The sequence below is a fragment of the Letharia columbiana genome (assembly GCF_014066305.1).
Source record: "Letharia columbiana isolate WasteWater2 chromosome Unknown Sc0000011_s2, whole genome shotgun sequence".
NCBI classification, from domain to species: Eukaryota; Fungi; Ascomycota; class Lecanoromycetes; order Lecanorales; family Parmeliaceae; genus Letharia; species Letharia columbiana.
Genome location: NW_023501049.1, coordinates 139695 through 162550, shown reverse-complemented (window position 1 = coordinate 162550; position 22856 = coordinate 139695). Strand labels below are relative to the sequence as shown.

Here is a 22856-nt window from a genome sequence, read left to right as displayed (position 1 = left end):
GCCAAAATTGTCGCCGGCGACACTGCGCGTTCCATCGACACGGGCGCCGCAGCCAATGAAGGCGGCGTAAATGTGATGGAAGCTCAAAGCTACTTCCTGATCCGAACCCTCTGTGAAGCCAGCGACAGCGATCGTACATCGGACTGCAGTGCTAGCCACGTCTTCGCCCGTGTGGAGAGCGCAACCGACAGTAGCAATCTTCAAGCTCAACGTAGACGTACGGCGCGACCGGCGTCACGGTTGGGGTTCCGTTGGTGGCTTGTTGTTGGGAGTCGGTCACGATGCCTGGTTCACCACTCAGTGAGATGCTTGCTTTCGGAATTCACTCTCAGATGATGGTGCACGGGCTGAGAAGCTGCACGGTTGCCCGGTGATTAAGAAGCGATGCCGCCGGTTAGTGGATCACCGAGGACCGAGAAGGCGTTGAAATCGACTCCGCTGTAGTCACCTACGCCTGTCAGGCTGGCGACGGGCGCGGTGGCGGAGGTTGTCGAACTGTTGAGGTCGGTCTGCAAGGCTTTGGTTTGTATATGAGCGCTTGTGCCGTTTACGGACTGTGGCGTGGAATTGAACATAGCGCCGGAAGCGTGTGTTGCCGTTGCGAAACGAGGGAGTAGATGAGAGCTCTGAGGCTTCGTGTTGCAATTGGGCATGTGGGTATGTGGCCTTGTTCTTCTCGAAAGAGTTTGGGTTATAGGATATGATGCGGATGTTCAGTGGGACAAACGAAGGGGGATCCTTGCTGTTCTAATCGGCATCTTTCCTTTCAGCCGGGACGACATTCCGTCTGCGAATATGGCAGATAGGGGTTCCGATGGACAATGTCAGTGCAATTGCAATTGCTCCAGGACTTGGATACGTTTTCTGCGGAAAGGAAATAGAGTAGAGCGATTGACGCCACGACCTTATGGAGATGCTCGGTCTTGCGATTCCATGCTATCCTGACACCATACAGATATCTTGTGGGGTCTAAGTTCACTCCGGCATCATCTCTGCCGTTGTTAGCGTCTACAAATACCTACTTCTAATACGTTTACGCATGCCATACCATGCTCTCTCCTCGGCTGTCTTCTTACACCATGCCCGGTTTCTTCTTTCAGCAATCGTGGCTCAACTTTCACGTAAGATATATTTTTGTTCACAGTGTCTAGTACCATCACAGTGACAAAGCAAGACGTACCTAAAATCCATTGCTCAACGCTTTAATCTCTTCTGAAGACTGAGGTAGCTCTATGTACAATCAACTTTCTCCTCCAACGCACCTCGCATCCAACCACCTCGCAAATTCCACACACGGCTGATCTATGAATCTCCGAAACAGATCAGCCGCCCACACTGAAGGTATCCCCAAGCCTACCGCACCTGCCATCCAAACAAAGAAAAGCTGCCAAGCACTCGCGGTTTCCTCCCTCACACCAGCTCTACCTCCGGGCACGCCGGCAAAGTCCCAGATCGGATCCATAACTCTGTTACCAAGGCTGTCGAAAAGTGGCCCGTGCATGAGGTACAGAGCGAATGAAATGGACGCCAGGTATTGAATCGGTTCCATGTTCAAGAATCTTTGCAAAGGACGCAGCTGTTGGCATGCGAATACGATTTGCAGAGAAGCGATTATGTACCATGGGGTAGCTCTCCAATCCATTAAGTCGCTGTCCAAGCCCCATGAGTAGTATGGATCTGGGGAATGTTCGGCCAGCCAGGCTAGTCCGGGGGCTTGTTCAACTTCTTTATTCGGCCACCCGCAGAGGAAAAGCGCTGCTGTCAGTTGGGAAGACCAGAAGACAGCCAAAGCTACCGCGGCCCATCTCGGCGTTTTTGGCACCGTGGAAGATGTAGAGGTCGAGTCAGGAGCGACCTGGTCGCTGGCATGCTCTTCCAGACCGGTCGACCCAAGGTAAGATGGGCTTTCCGAACCTTTGTCCTCCTCTATCAAATCAACCTCTGCAATAAACGCACCACCCAAAAACTCAACAGCTGCCCAATGACTACTAAGGAAGCAGTACAACATGAACGCCACCATCAGCGCAAGCCGGGTCGACGACTCGCACCTTGAAAGACCTGTGATAGTCACGAACAACAACATCGACATCGACATCTCAACCGGAAGCGTCCAAGTGTGCATATCGTATCGGAACTCCTGCATGATATCCCATCGCCACCCCTGCGTAATGCGAAACAGGACTCCCGTCCAATCCCACAGCTGAGCAACGAACCCACCGTCGATCGGCTGCTGTCGAGACCATCCGACGCGGATGAGGAGCAGCACGATGAACGTCGATACTGCGGCGGGTAGGAAGAGGCGTAGACCACGGCGGAAGATGGAAGAAGCGAGCGTGGTGTGCAGACCGCCGTAGTTGCGGGTGCGTGCTAGTCTGAGCGGTTTCTTGGACAGAACGAAGCCGGAGATCACGAAGAAGATGTGCACCATTGGCCGCCCGGAGTAGATGACGCGGACGAATGGGAGTTGGAGTATCGATGACGGTCTCGTTTCTGCGGCGTCGACGTTGTAGTAGGCGAGATAGGGGGTCACGAGGTTGGTGTAGTGATGCAAGACGACGATGAACGCGGCGATGCCGCGGAGACCGTCGAGGTAGGATGTCGCGTGGATCCGTGGCGGTCCGTGGAGGTGGGGTGCCAGGCGACGGGCTATTGGGTGCGGAAGGAGTGCTGCTGTGAATCGTTGGATGAGCCCAGTGAACCGGCCACCCACTGCCGACGTGGAAGTGCCATGCTTGCTCGGCAATGGGAGTGCCGCATCGGTCTCTTTCTCCAGCAGACCTTTCACCAGCTCCAGATCGTCATCGAGTGACGAAGGGAGCGAGAACGAAAAGAGAGGGCGCTTGAAGGACTTCATGTTCGTACCATCTGCAAGGGAGTGAATGGAGCAATTGTTCCAAAACGAAAAAGAACAGTAGAACCCTGAGAATATCAAATCCTTGTCAGAGAAACCAACTCGTTATATAAAACACAACACCACAAACGTATCCGTGTAAAGGGCGGCTATAAAGATCCACCAGGGTCATCACAGCACCCTATGCACCCTTATTACCTCAAACGGAGCCTTTCCAGACACAGGACCGTCCCAAACAGTGGAAACCCGCTCCGGACACGGGACAGCCCCCCAAACAAAGCCCTAGCCAACATGGAGGTCTGAGAGCCCTCAAAGCTGGGTATCGGCGAAGACAGACCGTCCTTCAAACGGTGCATGGATCGATCACAACGCGCCGGCATCTTCTCGACACTTCATCCCACATCTCGGCCTCGATTAGCTGGTCCAGCAAGCGAAGTGCCAGTCTGGTCCACAGTCGCGATGGACCTTTCTCGCTCGGAGGATCGGCCATCCGTGACCGCTGCTTTGGCTCAGAGGGCCGGGATGAGAAGGCGGTGATGCGGTGCAGATGGTGGAAGATTGTGACGTTGGCAATGCTGCTGGGGCAGACGGTACGGGGATGATGGAGTGAGATAGAGTATTCAAGTTGTATGGGTCTGAGTCGTAGACTGAGACGGCGTGCGTCCGTGGAGAATTTGCGAGAAGAAAAACTAATCGGCGGGAAGGATACACTGGTTTTTCTACTTCAGGTAAGGCGGATGAGAATGAGGGTCCGATGTCCTCGGGCAATAATGTCATGATCGCTGAAAGATGGGAAAGTAACTGATGGTGGGCACAAGATGAATGGTTTTTCTACTCTCTGTTGCGGTATTGGAACAGCATTCATCTGTCTGAATGAAAAAACACGTTGGTAAAAATGGCTTCGTGTCAAGAACCTTCTGCCAAAAGCGTAAAGCTGACAAATATGATAGGAGACAACGGACGCAGCTATTTGCGAATAATCAACCATCGTTAGCAGCAAGAGAATTTTGGATACGCAGCTGAGGTCCGTTGATGCGCGAAGGACGCCGGGAGGAATGGAGGCGGGGTTCAGGATCTCAGCCATCGATCACACCCAGCCTCCTTGTGATTGCTCGTGAAGCGAAGAGCCCCTACATATGTTCTAGAAATGACAGAGAAAAATTCCGGACCCAGCCCAGAAATCGTGCAGAAGATGCAGAAACTTGCGAATATGGGGTATCCAGAAACGACTGTAAAAGAAGTGAGACGTTTCGATCGTAGATGCTCGTCGAGAGTGCAGGCCTCCAGTGCTTGCTCATCATGTTTTCATCATCATTCGTAGGTCATCCAAGCGCCGCCTTTACAACCTGGTTGTAATTCTGTCCACCGGCCGTGTTGGTCATCCCCTCAGATCCATCCCAGAGCATGACTCCACCCATGTTGGGCACGTTGGCCGCCGTAGCGCTCTTGATGGCCGACGTCACCGCGTCCGGAGCTAAATATCCGGTGCCAGCGCAAGCCGTGCAGGCAGGGGCGCCTATGTATAATTGAGGGCCCCCCGCTATGTTTTTACTCCAGGCTGTGAAGCTGTCAACGAAGCCGGATTGGCCAATGTCGCAAACGCCGTTGTTGTAGAACTGAACCCATACGAAGTCCATGAGCTGCATCGCGCCCACGGGGATGGAAGCATCTGGAAGGGGACACTGTGGGGCAGCGCTGATGTAGTACTGTTTCGACTTATCTGTGGCGAACTGGGTGCGGAGAGCCTGGACAAAGGCGACATAGCCTGTTTGGTCTTTATCCTCATTGTCTGTAAACTCCAAATTAGCACGAAGAACACTCTGCCGAAGATAAATTCGATAATAAACTGACCAACGTCAAAACCATCGATTGTGGTTTTTCCAAACGGCCGTAGAGCTGCATCCAAGCCCGTCCCAGCACCAAAGAGGTTCCAAAGCGTAGATGCGAACGTCTTCGCCTGATCATCGCCCGTGAAGGCTGTTTGCGCAGTAGCGCCGCCTAAACTCAGGAGGACCTTCTTCCCGGAACTCTGACAGGTAGCAATATCTGTAGCCATTTGTCCACACTCCAACATGCCGGTGGCGCCCTTAGCTTCCATCTCAGAGCTCTGCCCCCCACAAGCGGGTCCGAAATCCATTGTCGGCAATCCACCAGCGCTGAAGAATTCACTCAAGAAAGCTAGAATGACTATATTGATACTATCGTCGGAGCACAATTTCGCCAGCGTGACTTGACTGGTAGCGGGCGATTGACCGTAGTAGACTGCCACGTTATCTTTCGCCTTAGCGTTGAAAGAACCACTTGATGCTGGGGATGAGGCTGGAGTAGCTGCGGGAGCTGCAGCACCTGACCCGACTGCTGCAACACTTGAAGATGAAGATGATGGTGTGGAGGCCGGTGATGGCGTAGGAGAAACGACAGTCACAGCAGAGCTCGGGGATTCAGGACCAGTAACTGGGGTCGAGGCCGGTGCTGATGGGGTGGGGCTAGACGGGGCTGCAGAAGCAGATGCGCCGTTTGGTGTCGCAGCAGCCAACCAAGCAGTCACCCATCCTTGGTAAGCTTGGAACTGGGTCTTGATCCTATACAATTTCCCAGTTAGCAGATCTCTTCTGGGAACCAATCGTGTCGTGAAACATGTCCCAGGAGTGTTTACTCCAGCGACACCTCTTGCAACTCAAAATGCAATACAAATCAGAAAGAAATGGCTGGGGAAACACTACTCACTGAGATTTAATGGCATCGGTATTAGCCATCGATGAGTTGGTGGAAGCACCCATCCACGAAATGAAAGTGGTAGTTTCCGATTGAAGCAAATTCAGTTGAGCCTGAGAGATCTCTACAGATCCGGAGTCTGTCCGGCGTGAGACAGGTACAGCCGGAGGAAGTGCCGGTGCCGCTGAGCCGCTCAACGCGGATTCTAACCATGCGTTGACAAACCCGTTATGATTCTGAAGTTCTTGATTCAGTTGCTGCATCGACTCCGTCGAACTGAACCAGGAATTCATCCAGGTGCTGAAGGTGGTAAATTCGGATTGTAGCATACTGAAATCGGCCGCTGGCATGTCGACTGAGCCGGCGACAGCTCTGCGCTCAAGGACGACTAGGTTAGTATCAGGTTTGGGAAGCATGCGAGGGTGGTGTCGGTGAACAGCGTGACCAGCAGATGAGGTAAATGCCAGGTCAAGGAGGGTGGTGGCGCACAGCGCTGAGAGAGAGATATGCTGGAAGAACATGGTAAGGAGTGTTGCGCGAAAGTCAGCACACGCAGTAAAGAGTGAAAATTCTGAGGAGCAAAAAGAGTGTGGTAGAGAGGAAAGACTGGATAGTTGTTTCCAACTTGGTATCAAGGGGGTAGCACTCTTATAAGAGGAATGTATGGGTAACGTGGCGGGATTCTAGGGAAAACCAAAGGCCTCATAACCAGCCAATAAAGAACAAGGACGAGACCTTGTACTTGTCAGCAGAACAAATCCGTCAGACAAGCGATGAATGGCAGCGCATTGTAGCTGGAATAATAGGAAGTCAGAATTCTTTGACTCCTGAACTTAGCACAGTACATTTGAAAGCTGATGGGTGAGCAAGGGCTGTGATTGGTGCAGGCGCAAACAGTTGTTTTGGGCTAGTACTCTAGTAGTGAGGGACTCCCGGGCGTTAGACTTAGGTCACCCCGAGGGCCCCTCCCCCCCCCACAATCAGATCTTTCAGGTCACCTTCCTGCCCAAGCAGGTCCTTGTTTGAGCTTGCTCATTGGGCCTGGCAGAAAAACGCCTCATTCCCGTCAAAAGTATGTGACTGTCATTACCGCGGCTCTGGCCCGTGTACTACCATACGAGCCCCAATGAAGCCTTCAGGTGCGATCTAGTACTGCTCCGTTTTTAAGCGCTTGGTGGGCGTTGATTGCGCCAAGTGTTGGTGAGATACTCGTACACAGAGATGCCTTCTCGGGAGGAAATTTCCCATTCCTGGGGATCACGAGAGAGAGGCACATATCCAGCAGAAGCACAGACTCCAAAAGGCAAGAAATAAGCAGGCCTTTCAATGAAACCTTATAACCTGCCTTGAAAGCAGAGAAGAGATTGAGACGTGTAGTTGTGACCAATTGGTATGACGAGCAGCGTTGCCATTTCCGCGGTTCGTCCCCACCGGTTGCCAGCTCTTTAAAACTTCATGGCAACGATATGGAGATGAGATCCACGTGGACCTGCATAAGGACCCTGTGCAACATTGTATCACCACCCCTCGAGCATTCCGCTATCTTGGTGCAGAGTATCGGCCAGTGGTCCCTCTTATTTCAGGTGGCAATGTGAGAGCATAAGGCATTCAATGATTCAGTTGAAGATGGGATCTAGTGAAGCAAAGCTCTAGAGGGTTGTAGCTATTAGACCCGGCGCGAAGCCATTGCATGGCTTTCATGAGCCGCCCAGGCAGTCTGGGAGGAGAGAGGTCTCCCAGGCGTATTCAACAAGGGCCAGTGTTCTGGAAGTAGAGGCCGGTTGAGCTTCGACATGTGGTAATGACGCCTCACAGGCGAGACAACTCCGCCAACGGCAGTATGTGTTATGTCTGGTAATCAGGCAGGTGCAGGCAAGCATGATGGATGAGCTCCGAGGAAAGAGCAGCTCCCGAGTTCACGGAGAAGGAGAAGATTGAAGCTAGCTCAATTAGGCTTAAAGGCTTGACTTGGCTTGGCTTCGGCCCAGCCTTCTGTGGATGTTCCTCTCTCACACAGCACGCCCGCCTCGCGCAAAAAAGGAGCGTACCGCGCCATTATGAATAAGGCCCCTTCACAGGATAATCAAGGTTCCATCTTTGAACACGATGGCCCAAACCAATCCTTATCCTTGGCCACCATTCCATTCACACCACACCCATCACCACCATTTCCTCTAACTCTCCTTCTATCACCAACATAACAGCACGCTACAATAAATCATTCCCTCGTCCAGAAATCGCATCCATGACGGGAAAAGCAAGACGATAATCATCTAACACCTTCGCCTTCCTTCTCCTGACCAATTTCACCGGTCGCAAGGCCAGGGGATTTTCCCACGTAACAAAGAACCAACCACCCCTCCCACCCATTAACGCCGCCAAACCTCCTTGCGTCGCAATTTGGCAACCAAAGGTACGAGAAGACCTCGTGACTATACAAAAGTTCCTCATTGATGACAAGTGACTGACCAATACAAGATCATGGCTCCAGGTTCCAAAGTTGCGACTGCCCCTCGTCGTGTCTCCAGCACGCTGTCGAAAGTCTCAACTCCACCAACTACTGCTACGCCTATGGCTACAACCAATGCCAGACCCATCAAACCATCAAAGCCAAGCAAAGTTGTCAACCTCAAACTGTCCAAAGATAAACTGTCTCGCTTTCCTCATGAGCAGGCTATTCGTAAACCAAGCCAGCCGAAAAAGTCACCTCTGTCAACATCTACAACTGTTCCCCCGGATGAACCAGCGCTCTCTGCGCCTATTAAGTCAGAGCCAGAAACTACACCTTCATCGAATGAGAACGGACCTGTATCGTCACCTATCAAAGATGTCAAGCAAGAGGCTTTGCCAGCGCCAAAGCCTGGCGTAAAGAGAGAGCTTGGAGCTGGCGTTGAGAGCGAAGACAAAGACAAGCCCAAGAATCCCCCAAGAAAGAGGGCAAGACCGTAAGAGCCTCGCTACACTCCCACTGCTGTCGTCATTCGGCATCACTGACCCATCACAGAGAAGGAAAGCCGGACGGTCGCACCGCTGCTGCGAGACTTGCCAAAGGAGTATCAGGCCCAGGTGCAGGCACCAGCCACAAACTTGGACCCAAAGCCAATCAAGGTGCTATCAATGCCGGACTACGTGCCCTTGATCGGACCAGTAAATCTTGTCGAAAGTGGGAGAAGACTGGATTTCGTGTCAAATCATTCACTGGCAGGATCTGGGAAATACCGTCATGGAAGGCCCCAACAGCAAAGGCTTTCGGTTCGGAAGCCGAGAGTGGGCAAGGCACCCCTAACAGTCAGAGTAAAGAGAACAGCAGCAGCAACATCGGTAGCGACAAAAGTCCCGCCGTCAACCCCTCCAATATCGCCAGTTCACCGGCTCCTGCAATTGCCATACCTGCCTGAGGGTCTGGAATACCTTGGCTATCGTCGTTCGGGCATGTACGATGCAGCAATGCATTCAATTCCTGTGTGAGCGTTGCCAGCATAGCGCGGAGTTTAAGTGTGTGCATCCCTAGGATACTGTTTACTTATGTGTACTTGTTCGAATTGACGCTAAAAGCAAACAAGTTTGCGAGGAACCCTCATCATGTACTCGATAGACACGGCGTCTTCTTCTCTTGACATTTGAGGCCCACAATGCACGCAACATGCTTGGTCTTCTTACCTTTCTGCAAGTGATGTCTTCACAACTGCATACAATTAGAAGGCCTATCTCAACATACCACCGCGGACTGACTTGCTTGGGCCACAAGCCTATCTATGGCGATTGTGTATGCCAGTGTCCGAGCTGCCAAATCTCCAGGAGCCTTTTGCTTCAGCCATTCTGTGAGAGCCAGATCAAAACCTGGACTGCCTGCGCTAGTGTCTTTTACCTGGTGCTAAAGTTTCGTCAACCTCATTCAAAGGCGACCAATACTGTATTACTGCAATGTTTTTCAGGCGCTGCTATTCTTGTGGAACAGGAATAGAATTCTAAAGGGTGAAATGGGCGGACCGATGGTGAGAGGGGATATTCAATTTGCAACGGTCAGCACATAGGAGTCGAAAGTACGCTGCTATGCGAATCAAAGAATCACCAGAGCGGTACATAGAGCCAGTATTACCTTTCTTGTTATCTAGAATCGTCATCGAAGTTAATTAAATGTGCCCCATGCTTTTCGTAGCTCGTGATAAGGGGTACATTCGCATGACATCGGGGATGCGGGGGTAGATCCGAGTACCTACAAGTAGAGTACAAGGTACAATTACAGTTACACCTGCAGCAATACGCGTTAGACACCACCAGTGCCGAAATCACTCATCATGAAAGGTTCCTGCTGCCGCTTCTACCTCTCGACCGGAAAATACCTGGGCTACCCTGACAAGATGACAGCGCAGATCCCAGTGTCATAGGGAGTACGAAGGGCGCCTTCGCCTCGAGGTAGCCATTCCATTAACAGCATTAGAAGTCTACACACCTTCACAACTTCCTTTGGAGCTTAGCACGGGAAGCATATTTCATCAAGGGAATCGACTGGGAAAAAGAAGGGTGGGAAAATAGGTCATCTGTCCTCTTGACAGAGGAGCCTGGAAATGACCAACGAAGGCTCTCCTGGAGCTCCACACCTTTCATATTCGAACCCGACCTCTGGTATTATGCCACGGCGATCTTCTTACGCATCAGTAGCCGCCGGAACAGCAGGGATCTCATCTAGTTCTGGGCATCTACCGCGCATAGTGAATACAGGTTCATATACGCACTCTACAAGCTTAGATCAGCCGTCAAGGATACCTCAGCCAATCTCTGATCCTGATACGCGTGTGGAAGGAGGAATGGATATCCCAAGCTCGTGGGGAAGAGGAGGCAGCTTCTCAAGTCCGCGATTTCCGAGTCAAAGCTATAGTGCATCCGGCAGTGGAGGCATGTTGGGATTCTTCGAGCCATCGTATCTCAAAGAGTCCAAGTACATGGAGAAATTGAAAGCTGCACATAAGGCCAAGCTGGCAGCTCAGGCCGATGAACTGCTTACTCGCTCTTCCAAACCGGGATCTCTCTCAACCAGCTCCAGCAGCGTCAGCTTACACAAAATGGCACCTTCACATCGTGGTATGACGTATGAGATCATTGAACGTCAACCCGAAGTGGAGGATGACGGAGTGACACCACTACCTTCGAAATGGGCTGAAACGGACAAAAATGTGGGGTTGGAGATATCAGCAGATGGCCAGGACGTCAAATTTGTTGGACCTGCGAAGACTCTTGACCACGAGGCTGCTTCTACGAGATCGGACAACCCAATGCCTGCGCAATGCGGTATCTACTACTATGAAGTTAGCATAATATCCAGAGGCAAGGAGGGCATGATTGGAGTTGGATTTTCCGGCGCGAGTGCATCATTAGAGAAGCTCCCAGGCTGGGAGCCGGAGAGCTGGGCATATCATGGAGATGATGGGAAATCGTTTTGTGCTGCAACTCCAGGGAAGCCTTATGGGCCTACATTTACGTCTGGAGATGTCATAGGCTGTGGTGTCAATTTCATGAAGGGTTGCGCCTTCTTTACGAAGAATGGAGTTTTTCAAGGTAAGTGAGTCTTCGTCACCCTGCGTCTACTTGCTGAATCGAATTGAAGGCAATGCATTTCGGGATCTCAGAGACGTCAAGGTTTACCCATCCGTGGGCATGAAACGGCCGCACGCCCATCTGAGTGTTAACTTTGGTCAAAGACCTTTCATGTTCGATATAGATCGAATGGTTTCAGTACGTTAGATTTCCGTATTGTGAGGAAGAAGCTCACAGGGTATAGCGCGAGAGACAGAGTATCATCGACGAAATCAACGCCGCGGACGTATCGAATCTACACCCTACCTTAAACAAAGACGAGCTATGTAAGGCGCTGGTGGCTCAGTACCTTTCCCACGATGGATACGTGGAAACAGCTAGAGCGTTTGCAAGTGAAGTACGAGCAGAAGCAACAGCGCTGAGAGGCGGATCCGAATCGAAGTTGGAGGGCTACCTGTCCGTAGAAGAAGACCACGATGCTATGAACAGGCAACGTAAGAGTCATCCCGAATATCACACGAACTCACCCCACTGATCATCTTTTAGAGATCCGCACGGCCATCCTCGACGGTGACATCGACAAAGCCATCAAACTCACCAACGCTTTTTACCCGCAAGTCCTACAAGACAATCACCAGATCTACTTCAAGCTCCGCTGCCGCAAGTTCATAGAGATGATGCGCCAAAGTACCGATTTCCTCGACAATTCTACATCCAAACAGACCAAGTCCACCACGACAAACGGCCACTCAACAGCAGTCTCAGACGACGGCTTCGAACCCGACATGGATCTTGATGAGCCTATCACAAGTAAAGACGGCGGCCATCACAACAATGACGACTGGGACCGGATGGATACGGAAGAAGTAGCCGGAGGGGACAACTGGGGCTTGAAGTATCAGACGTTGCTAGAGGTCATAATACGCTACGGGCAAGAGCTCAAGCATGAGTTCAAGGATGATCGAAGGAAGCATGTGACGGACACCTTTACGGATATCTTCTCGATGTTTTCATATCCAGATCCGAGGAAGAGTCCGCAAGGCAAACTGTTGGAGAGCGAGCAGAGGGTGCCGCTTGCGGAGGGGCTGAACAGTGCTATCTTGGGTAAGATTCCTCTTTCCAGACGGGAAGCTATTTAGAGTGAGGTAAACGTGCTGACACCAAAGAACCTTAGTCTCCCTGGGCAAATCATCCTCCACAGCATTGGAACGCGTGTATAAACAAACTGTGGTGCTTGTGGATATGATTAGCGAAGACGGTGGACCGGGCTCTTTCATCAATGTGGGCAACTTGCTGCAGTCGAGTAGAAAGTCATGGCAGCAGTGATTACTCTTGGAATACCTAGCATGGATACAAATTGGAGCGGGAGTTCTGATTACTTTATGAAGTGATGGTCTAGCCCATGGAGGTGCTTCTCTCCTTATTCTATCTGCATTGAGGAAATGGAGAGTGTATGGGGAGTGTAGATAGACATTGCATATGAAGAAGATGTTATGATAAATTCTGATGCATTGGAGCAGGGACAGGAAGTGAAAGGAATGGTGTCACTTAAGTGAGGTGAGTTTGGAGCCTTGAAATCGGCTAGATTCGATTAGGCAAGTGCTTCCCTTGGTGGCGAATTTTACGCCTCTCTTCACTCCCACGCTCCTTCCATTCTGCGCTTGGGGTTTGGTGCACCAAGTCTAGTCACCGGCGGGATATCTTTCAAACCATGTTGTGTATATATAATTTTCTTTCTTGTCTTTGATATCTCTTTCCTACCTAAATACTTGCCATGGCTTGCAAGCATTGGACCTTACCTATCCTGTCTGACGGCTTGTTTCTCATGTACTGTATTAATACGTGACATCTACTTGCATCGTTGGCGGACTTTTGCCGGCTTTGGGAGGAAATACTAACGTGGTTTTGGTTTCGATTCGAACGTCATGACGCGGGATATCTTGGCATGGAGATCGAGAGATGCTTCGAAAGCACCGCCTCTGTTGAAATATAGATCTTCGTATTCGTTCATACTGGGTACCGTTTCTATCGCTGTTTTTACCGTACGTTCACATTGACCCAATATCGAAACATCGCTTGGGCAGGAATCCGACTAACCCCTCTGCTTGTTTAGGATATTTTTCTCTACGGCATAGTAAGTCCATGTTGGTCATATATCTCCAGGCGAGCTCAGTATTTCTTACATGTTTTTCAGATCGTCCCAGTAATACCATTCGCATTGACAACCCGCGTTGGCGTGGCCGAAGCAGATGGTGAGCCCACATCGCAGGCGTCTCCCAATCACCTGACATTGACTCCTCATCCACAGTCCAACACTGGGTCTCCGTCCTCATTGCCGTCTATGGCGCTGCTCTCCTCGGTGCTTCCCGTAAAGACCCCCCCTCCCCCCTATCTCATCCCCCTTTACAGACCGCATACTAAACCATGGCAGCAATATGCGGCTACGTAGCTGATCACACGTCCTCCCGGCGTCTCCCCCTCCTTATTGGACTCCTCGCCCTCCTTGGCTCAACCCTGCTGCTTTGTCTAGGTACCACTCTCGCTCTTCTCATCATCGGCCGCTTACTGCAAGGTTTCTCCGCTGCCGTCGTCTGGACCGTCGGTCTGGCGCTGTTAGCCGATACCGTGGATCATGAAATGATTGGGCAGGCGATGGGTTATGTGAGTATGAGCATGTCTGTAGCGGTGCTCGTGGCGCCCTTGTTGGGGGGAGTGGTGTATGCGAGGGCCGGGTATTATAGTGTTTTCTTTATGGCGTTTGGGTTGATTGTTCTGGATATTATTCTCAGAGTGGTATTGGTGGAGAAGAAGATCGCGAAGCAGTGGGTGCCAGCAGAACCCGAGACGTCTCCGCCTTCACCTTCAAAGACTTTATCCGAGAAAGCTACAGGCCCGCAAATCACCATGGATCAACCGGAGCACACACCGTCTCCAGCGTCAGCGCCAGAATCGTCCGCACCCCCCTTGACAATCTTTCCCACTAAACGCCAGCTCCCCCCAGTATTCACCCTCCTCGGCTCCCGCCGCCTCCTCGCCGCCCTCTTCTGCAGCCTCATCCAGTCCACCCTCCTTACAGCCTGGGACGCCGTCCTCCCGCTCTACGTCCACCGTCTTTTCGGATGGGGCTCCACAGGCGGCGGTCTGATATTCCTGCCCTTGATCCTCCCATCCTTCGTGGCGCCCCTAATCGGATACTGGAGCGACAAACGCGGCCCCCGTGTCCCCACCACCTTGGGATTCTTACTCGCGGTGCCGTTCCTCGTCGCTATGCGGGCCGTGAATCATGGAGGCATCGATCAGATAGTGCTGCTCTGTGCACTGCTCTCATGTCTGGGGGTGGCGCTGAGTATGGCAATGACGCCGCTGCTGGCGGAGATTACTTACATCATCAACGTGAAGGAGAAATCCCACCCGGGAGTTTTCGGCAGGAGGGGCGCGTATGCTACCGCGTACGGTCTCTTCAACACCGCTTTCGCGGGCGGCATGCTCGTCGGACCCATTTGGGGCGGGTTTGTGACGCAGGGATCTGGGTGGAAGACGATGGGGTGGACGTTGGCTGTCTTGGCTTTGGTGGGAGCTGGGGTGGCGGCGTTGCTGGTTGGAGGTTGGGTTGGGAGGAAAAGTGCGATGGAGGTGGAGGCGGTAGATATCGGGAGCGATGGACCGAAGGAGGAGGGCGAGGTGTGAAAATGGTAATGGGTTATGAGTATATGATTATGATAGCATCAGCGTTGCATTGGGCGCATCGGGTTAGGTGGTATTTTTGATTCCATTTGTCACTTCCATATTATCCTCATCGCCATGTTAGACATAATCTGTCATCACACTTTCACCCCTTGTTGTGGGCCATTATATCGGAGGCAGTCGCTCGATCTGCCGAAAACATAACTTTTGAGCTCAGAAACCCTGAGTTTTCCTGTCCCGCCCGCCTTGGCTCACGAATAGAGCTTCTTGTCGAAGCTATGTAGCCCATGAACGTTCCCCTCTGCCTGCGCACTCACGGTCCGCAGCTCGAACCGCACTTTGCCATCCTGGACGCCTCTTCTCAGCTCCCCCAAGCTCTTGACACCTATATCTTGCAAACTGTGCTGCAGCCCGGCCAGCAGATACGGCGCGAATTTTGTCACAGATCCTCGGTCCAGCACGCTCCCTGACACTCCCTGAGCAACGAGCAGCCTATCACCCTCGCTGAAGTACCGAGCTGTTCCTGCGTTTGATTGTTTCGAGGTCTTGGTGACCGCGCCGGCTTTCTTGTCTTCCATGGCGTCGATGCTGCCCATGCCTCTGTAGGCTTTAACGAGTTGCCCTTCGCGGCTGACGAAATAGTTTCCTGGCGATTCGGTGGTGCCTGCCAACAACCCTCCCATCATCACTGTACTTGCACCCAGAGCGAGGCCCTTAACGATGTGTCCCACATTCTGGATTCCACCATCGGCGATACAAGGAACACCAAACTTCGCAGCGAAGCCAGAAACATTGAAGACAGATGCAGCCTGTGGACGGCCAACAGCCATAACTTCTTGCGTTATGCAAGCGGAGCCGGAACCCATGCCTATTCTGAGACCATCTACTCCGGCAGCGATCAGAGAGGCGGCCTGTGCTACGGTGACGACGTTGCCCCCAATCACGTCTAGATCTGGGTGCTCCTTCTTAATATACTTGATCATCTCAATCTGGAATATCGAATTGCCTTGCGAGGAGTCGAGGATGACGATGTCAAGACCCGCGTCTGCGAGCTTCTTCAATCGGTCTTTATCTTCTGGTCGTGTGCCGATCGCGGCCGCGCAGATGAGTTGTTTCGAGTGTGGGAGCTTGGAGGCGAGAGGGTAGTGTAGGTTTTTCATCAGGTCGGAGCGGGAGAGAAGGGAGATTAAGTGGTTATTTGTGGGGTCGACGATGGGGAGTTTGCCCTTCTTGGACTTGGAGAGGACGCCGTTAGCTTCGGTAAGAGTAGTGCCCGAGGGGGCGGTGACGAGGTCGGTGGACATGACGGTTGTGACAGGGTCGGAGAGGTCAGGGTGGAATTGAATGTCGCGGGTCGTTATCATGCCGATGAGAGGCGAGCTGAGAGAGCCGTTCTCTGCTCAAAGTCAGTTCTGAGACCTTTCTTGGTAGTTACTGCAGAAGTCAAATTTGGCGCTTTCTCATAGGGTTGAAGAATGTGTCTCCGCAGTACGATGGGATCGTTTTGGATGAACGAAAGTTATTTGTATTTGTTTGATAATCATAGAAAGGCAGACAGCAAACAGTGTAGGTTCCGAACAGGAAGACTGACCGGTGACTGGGAATCCGCCGAATCCCCACTTCTCCTTCAGTGCCTTCGCTTCTCCCACGGTTGTCTTCGGTGAAAGCACGACAGGGTCCAGGATGAAGCCGTTCTCGAATCGCTTGACCTTTCGGACCATCTCTGCTTGATCCTCTGCAGAGCAATTGTGATGTACGACGCCTAATCCTCCTAGCAGGGCCATATGGATTGCCATCGAGTGCTCTGTGACTGTGTCCATGGGAGAAGAGACCAGAGGTGTTTTGAGGGTGATTCGCTTAGTGACTGGGGTATCCAGAGCAACATCTGAAGCAGCAAAGCCTGGCATCAGAAGTCAGCAAGCGATTTCGAGACCGTGGCGGCTTGAAAGTACCGATGTAGCCGGGAAGCACCAGGAAATCGTTATATGTCAAGCCGCCGTTGATCTTAGAGTCCAGCAGTGTTTTCGCGTCGAGGCCGTCAGCACTCGGGTATTCATCGCGGAGCACTTCGAGTGCTTTTGTATAGTCTAGGATCTTCTGTTCTGGCATCAGCTGCGAGCCGCCATTGCTCAAGTCCCCATTTGTGAGGGTCATAGTGAACTAAATGTCTTTGATTCCGACAATGTAGGTAGTGTCTTTGAGTTCTCGATGAGATATAGTCAACTAGTGCCTTCATATAAAGAGGTTATGCTGACGGGTTGAAGTTGCCTTCTCCCAAGAGAGAAGGAAAAGTAGGAAATTTCACGCTTGAGTTCGAGATTTTGATAGTGGGGTCTCGGCCTGGGCGCGCTCAATTTTTAAGGTTTAGGGTTTAGCGCGAAAAAGGTAAACAATGACGGTCAACATCGCGGTCTTTTCATTCTACTCTATGCGCAAATGATCGTCAACGACCAACGATACGAAGAGTCTGTGGACCCATTACCGACAATGCTGCCGAGTGACAGACCATAAGGGATCGCGTTATCTGAGTGAACAATTGCCATTGTCGGAGCATCCAGGCGAGGAATGCATGTGTCAACCTCCGTACAATAGGAAGGGTCTATCGGGCATTCAATGAAGAGGGGAAATCGCAACTGACACCATGTCATATCACCAAGCTTCTCGCCAACCGCAAGGCACTAGCAGCTCCCCAGGCAGGTCCAGTCCGTTGCGCTATACGGCATCAAACGCATCCACCAACTCTTCCGCCTACTCTTCGTCCTCCAACCCTTTTCTTCCAAGTCGCACAAGCACCATGTCTTCAAACGCATCGAGTGTAAATCAAAATCATGGCGCGGGCCACAAAAGGGGGATCAGCGAGACGTCCCCAACCCGGCCTTCAACGAGAGAAGGTATCAAACAGCCCGAGCTTACGGGAGCAGGAGGATACAAGGGCGTTAGACAGTCGCTCAGACCATTGCCACAGGCCCCAAATTCGTCTCCTCCTGCGCCTGTACTGAAGCCGTATCAGTCGCATCCGTATGCCCAAGGCCCCACTGAGCCGCCAAAATATCACTACGATGGACCCGCCTACTCGTCTCCGGCAGCTGCATCACAACTTGGCCGAGCGAATTCTACAATGCTAGGTCGAACTGGGTCTGTAACGCCCATGACATCTGGTGCTCAGAGACATAAGCACACGAGTTCAAGTCCTCACGGGCCGAATCTCACCTCGCCAGAATTATATACTCTCAAAAATTCCTCCACAAGCCACCTGAGGACGCTATCCAAGTTTGCTCAAAACGGATCAAGTGAGGAGTTTCCCATTACATCACCTGCAGTTGCTGGTTTATCGGGTCGCAGACAATTGAAAAGAACCGACTCTACAAGGGCAACAAAGAGCTCCGGAACAGCCAGCAGCGCTAGAGGGTCGGCTTGGTCAGAGAGCAACTGGATGGAAAAGCAAAGACAGTTTTTGCAGGCCTACGAGTACCTTTGCCATATAGGAGAAGCCAAGGAATGGATAGAGGACATCATACATCAGCAATTACCCCCAATTGTGCGGCTAGAGGAAGCCTTAAGAGACGGAGTCACGTTAGCGGAGATCGTGCAAGCCTTCTATCCTGATCAGCCGATACGAATATTCCGTAATCCCAAGCTCCAATTTCGTCACTCCGACAACATCGCCCTTTTCTTCAATTTTTTGGCTGACATGGAACTTCCTGAACTTTTTCGGTTCGAGCTGATCGACCTTTATGAGAAGAAAAACATCCCAAAAGTCATCTATTGCATACATGCTCTATCTTGGCTGCTATTTCGTAAAGGCATTGTGGACTTTCGGATTGGCAATTTGGTCGGTCAACTCGAATTTGAGCATCACGAACTAGAGGCGATGCAGAAAGGTTTAGACAAAGCAGGTATAAGTATGCCTAGTTTCTCTGGGATGGGAGCAAGCTTTGGCGCAGAGCCAGAACCAGAGCCAGTACCCGAGCCTGAGCCTGTCGAATCAGAAGAGGAGAGGGTAGCAAGAGAACTTGGAGAGCACGAAATCACAATTGTGGACTTGCAATCACAGATCAGAGGGGTTGTCATCCGTATGGGTCTTGGAGACACTATGCAAGGCTTATGGGACGCGGAAGAGAAGCTTGTCGATTTGCAGTCAATCATAAGAGGCAAATGGGCCCGAGAGATTGCCGAGTACCGTTTGAGCATGAAGCGTTTCGCCATCAATCTTCAGAGTGCTGCTCGAGGTTTCCTTGCACGAAGTAGGCAACGTGGCAAAGAAGAATGGTGGAGAGGTAGAGAGTCTGAGGTTCTAAACCTGCAGAGTCTGATGCGAGCGCGGAAAGCCAGGGTCGAGACACAGCAACTGAAGATACGCGCAAGAAGGGAAGAATCTGGCGTTCGATTTTTGCAGGCAGCAATACGAGGCGCACTTCAACGAAGAATCGTCGAACGCCAATTCGAAGAGACCAGAGGTGCTTCAGCCACCGTACACGGACTCCAAGCTGCAATCAGAGGAATGCTCCGACGTCGAATTATACAGGACGAACAGTATAATATTCAACGGGCGCAGAAAGCAATCACAACATTGCAAGCAGCAGCACGAGCAGCCAACCAAAGGCAGCACCTGGCACAACAAGCTCAAGCTCTTGAGAGATCGCAGCATGCGATCACAACATTGCAAGCAGCAGCACGAGCGGCTAATCAAAGACAACATCTAGGACGACAAGCGAGAGCTCTGGAGGACCAGAACGAGTCCTGGTGCTCGTTACAATCACACTCAAGAGCAGTGCTCGTTCGGAAACAGCTCCAGACGACTAGAAACGAGCTGTCCATCCAAAATGAACCGATCACGACAATCCTAGCCGTTGCACGTGGGAATCGCGTACGGCAGGACATGCTTTGGATCAAATGCTCGCTCAGCAATGCAGAGCAGGACATCGTGGCTCTTCAGGCTGCAGCTCGAGGCTGTTTATTGCGTCGAAGACACATGGCTGATCTCCGAGCCTTGGGAAGCCACGCCTTCGAGATCATCTCTTTCCAAGCTCACCTCCGGGGTCGACATCTCAGACAACTCCAGTCCCGTCTCCGTCAGGACCTCTTTTCAAATTTGTCAGAAATCATACAGCTTCAGGCACTGTCTCAAGGACTATTGATCAGATCGGATCTCGGCTACCTGCTCAGTCAGCTAGAGGACGAAGAAGTTAGTATAGCAGAATTTCAGGCTGCAATCCGAGGCAAACAGGTCCGTGAAAAGTTCGCGGAAAAGCAGCGGTTTTTCAAAGCCAATATGGAAAAGGTCGTCAAAGTACAGAGCTTCATTCGTGGAAAGATACAAGGCGAAGCTTACAAGAGTCTGACGAGTGGCACGAATCCACCTGTTGGTACTGTTAAAGGCTTCGTGCATCTCCTGAATGACAGTGACTTTGACTTCGACGAAGAAGTAGAGTTCGAGCGGCTTCGAAAGACCGTTGTGCAGCATGTGCGGCAAAATGAGATGGCTGATCAGTACATTACCCAGTTGGACATCAAGATCGCCCTTTTAGTAAAAAATAAAATCACTCTTGACGAAGTCGTCAAGCACCAAAAGCATTTCGGCGGCGATGCGGGAAGCCTTCTTACGAACACGGACATTTCTTCCAAGGATCCCTTCGATCTCAAAGCTCTCAACAAGAACTCGAGAAGGAAGCTGGAACACTATCAAGAGCTCTTTTTTATATTACAGACCCAACCTCAGTACCTTGCTCGGCTCTTTAAGAGAATCCGAGAGCAGGCAACCGCCGAGAAGGAGTGTGAACGAGTCAAGCACTTGATGATGGGGCTCTTTGGCTATGCGCAGAAAAGACGAGAAGAATACTATCTGGTCAAGCTCATCTCACGAGCGATGAAAGAAGAGATAGACAATTGTGCTTCCATTCAAGATTATCTGAGAGGCAATTTCTTCTGGGCGAAACTGTTTGGTGCCTACATCAAATCGCCACGAGATCGCAAATACATGCGTGATGTACTATCTCCGATTATTAAAGACAGCATCATTGACAATCCAGAACTGGATCTCGAAAGCGATCCGATGCAAATTTACCTGTCTGCGATAGAAAATGAGCAACTGCGCACAGGTCAGAGGAGCCAGCGAAGCCCAGATATACCACGCGAGCAGGCCATACGTGATCCAGAAACGAAACGGACATTTATCACTCATCTACAAGACCTTCGAGACATTGCTGATCAGTTCTTTGCTGCTCTGGAGGACGGTCTACAGAGAATGCCTTTTGGCGTGCGATACGTCGCCCAGCAAATGTTTCAGAATCTTATCTCTAGGTTTCAGCACGAAGAGCAGGGGTACATATTGCAGATTGTTGGACATTGGGTGTGGAAGGCCTATCTCCAACCTGCCCTGACTGAACCCGAGAAGTTCGGCGTAATTGATCGAGGGCTGTCACAGGAGCACAAGAAGAATGTTGGAGAAGTATCTAAAGTGGTGGGTCAAGTCGCCACCGGCAGGCTGTTTGGTGGCGAGAATGTCTTCCTTCAACCGCTCAACAGCTACGTTGGAGAGTCGATTGAGCGTCTCGGCGAGATATGGGGCAGCTGTGAGTTCCATGTATTACTTGAAGCAGGCTTGAATTCTACTGACAAGTTGGCACCAGTGATCGACGTCGCGAGCGCTGAGACCCACTTCGATATCGACGAATTTAACGACCTTTATTCACGGACGAAGCCCACCCTGTACATTAAAATGGCTGATATATTCGCGGTTCATCATCTCGTTGCAGCTGATGCGTCACATATTTGCCCAACGCGAGATGATATCTTACAGGAAGTCATTAGAGAGCTCGGTAGCGTCAAGAATAACGAGAACGAGCTCATGAACGTCAGCAAATCTGAGATCTCCCTCACGCTGAACCCCAAGCTGCACGAAGCTGAAGGTAAGCTTTGCCTGCCCAGAATCTCCCAGGCGAGACTGACATTATTTGATAGATCCCGATGCTGAAGTCAAAGCACTTCTCATGGAGACCAAACGCTGTATACTATACGTCATCAGGGTGCAGTCGGGAGGCGACCTCATGGAGATTATGGTCAAGCCAATTACGATGGAAGACGAGGATCGGTGGGAGGCACTTGTCCGGGAGGAACTTTCAGCTGGAAGTCACAAACGCGGCGCTTACGCAGAAGCCGGTACCATCACTGACATTGCCTCCATGAGCTATGCAGAGCTTAAGCGCACCGCTCTTGAGAACATCCTCCACCTCGAGCAATATGGCCGTCTCACCCGCCACAACCACTACCAAGATCTGCTCAATGCTATCGCAGTTGACATACGCACAAAACATCGCCGACGTGTTCAACGTCACAAAGAACTCGAGACTGTCAATCTCACCCTCGCCCGCCTCAGAGACCAAGCCACGTATCTCGAACAGCAACTCAAAATCTATAATGACTACATCGAGCAAGCCATGGTGACTCTCCAGAATAAGAAAGGCAAGAAACGTTTCTTGATGCCTTTCACCAAGCAATGGGATCATGAGCGTGAACTACAACGTTCCGGTCGCGTGCCAAAGTTTGGATCCTTCAAGTACTCAGCCCAAGATCTTGCCAATCGTGGTATACTCGTATCTTGGCAAGGTTACAACGAACGTCAATGGGACAAGATCGACCTTACGATCTCCAGCAACGAAGTCGGTGTCTTCAGCATCGAAGGCAGTAATGGACCGATTGCGATGCCTGGAGCTAGCGCACAAATACCACTGGACGACCTGTTGCAAGCGCAGTTCAACAACACACAATTCTTGGAATTTTTCCCTGACTGTAAGGTCAGGGTGAATGTGAATTTGTTCTTGCATTTGATTATGAGGAAGTTCTATAAGGACAAGGACTCATGATAAGAACAGTAGAAAGCGTTAGAAATGGGGTGAGAGCAGTTCCATGCATTGATTGATGAAGGAGTACGCGCAGTGAAAGCATTTACACGGTCTGCATTGAGACGAAAGCGCTCCGTTGTTTGGATCTGATTGTTTGGCGCTCTGGTGTATATACACATTGAGTCTTTGCCGGTTGCATAACATTGGTATTGCCAACCAGGCTTTTCCAG

General features: G+C 51.3%; 8 protein-coding genes across 8 annotated transcripts; 4 read left to right on the top strand and 4 right to left on the bottom strand.

Annotated features, from left to right (window-relative positions):
• Positions 1-374: 374 nt before the first annotated feature.
• HO173_004284 (uncharacterized protein) lies at positions 375-653 on the bottom strand (the record flags this gene model as incomplete). Its single annotated transcript, XM_037306208.1, has 1 exon — positions 375-653. One exon carries the CDS (start codon positions 651-653, stop codon positions 375-377), a length of 279 nt encoding a protein of 92 aa, XP_037166718.1.
• Positions 654-1240: 587 nt separating this feature from the next.
• Positions 1241-2854, bottom strand: HO173_004283 (uncharacterized protein; the record flags this gene model as incomplete). Its single annotated transcript, XM_037306207.1, has 1 exon — positions 1241-2854. One exon carries the CDS (start codon positions 2852-2854, stop codon positions 1241-1243), a length of 1614 nt encoding a protein of 537 aa, XP_037166717.1.
• A 1319-nt stretch (positions 2855-4173) lies between these two features.
• On the bottom strand, positions 4174-6087 carry HO173_004282 (uncharacterized protein; the record flags this gene model as incomplete). Its single annotated transcript, XM_037306206.1, has 3 exons — positions 4174-4640; positions 4703-5433; positions 5579-6087. 3 exons carry the CDS (start codon positions 6085-6087, stop codon positions 4174-4176), a joined length of 1707 nt encoding a protein of 568 aa, XP_037166716.1.
• An 871-nt stretch (positions 6088-6958) lies between these two features.
• On the top strand, positions 6959-8964 carry HO173_004281 (uncharacterized protein; the record flags this gene model as incomplete). The annotated part of the gene is made up of 3 exons (XM_037306205.1): positions 6959-6985; positions 8045-8511; positions 8571-8964. The coding sequence occupies 3 exons, from the start codon at positions 6959-6961 to the stop codon at positions 8962-8964; spliced, it is 888 nt and encodes a 295-aa protein (XP_037166715.1).
• A 1170-nt stretch (positions 8965-10134) lies between these two features.
• Positions 10135-12427, top strand: HO173_004280 (uncharacterized protein; the record flags this gene model as incomplete). Its single annotated transcript, XM_037306204.1, has 5 exons — positions 10135-11122; positions 11172-11299; positions 11346-11595; positions 11648-12205; positions 12276-12427. 5 exons carry the CDS (start codon positions 10135-10137, stop codon positions 12425-12427), a joined length of 2076 nt encoding a protein of 691 aa, XP_037166714.1.
• Positions 12428-13026: 599 nt separating this feature from the next.
• On the top strand, positions 13027-14788 carry HO173_004279 (uncharacterized protein; the record flags this gene model as incomplete). Its single annotated transcript, XM_037306203.1, has 5 exons — positions 13027-13143; positions 13215-13235; positions 13296-13353; positions 13410-13469; positions 13533-14788. The coding sequence occupies 5 exons, from the start codon at positions 13027-13029 to the stop codon at positions 14786-14788; spliced, it is 1512 nt and encodes a 503-aa protein (XP_037166713.1).
• A 248-nt stretch (positions 14789-15036) lies between these two features.
• On the bottom strand, positions 15037-16939 carry HO173_004278 (uncharacterized protein; the record flags this gene model as incomplete). Its single annotated transcript, XM_037306202.1, has 3 exons — positions 15037-16181; positions 16377-16685; positions 16738-16939. 3 exons carry the CDS (start codon positions 16937-16939, stop codon positions 15037-15039), a joined length of 1656 nt encoding a protein of 551 aa, XP_037166712.1.
• A 487-nt stretch (positions 16940-17426) lies between these two features.
• Positions 17427-22647, top strand: HO173_004277 (uncharacterized protein; the record flags this gene model as incomplete). The annotated part of the gene is made up of 3 exons (XM_037306201.1): positions 17427-21357; positions 21415-21693; positions 21746-22647. 3 exons carry the CDS (start codon positions 17427-17429, stop codon positions 22645-22647), a joined length of 5112 nt encoding a protein of 1703 aa, XP_037166711.1.
• Positions 22648-22856: the final 209 nt, after the last annotated feature.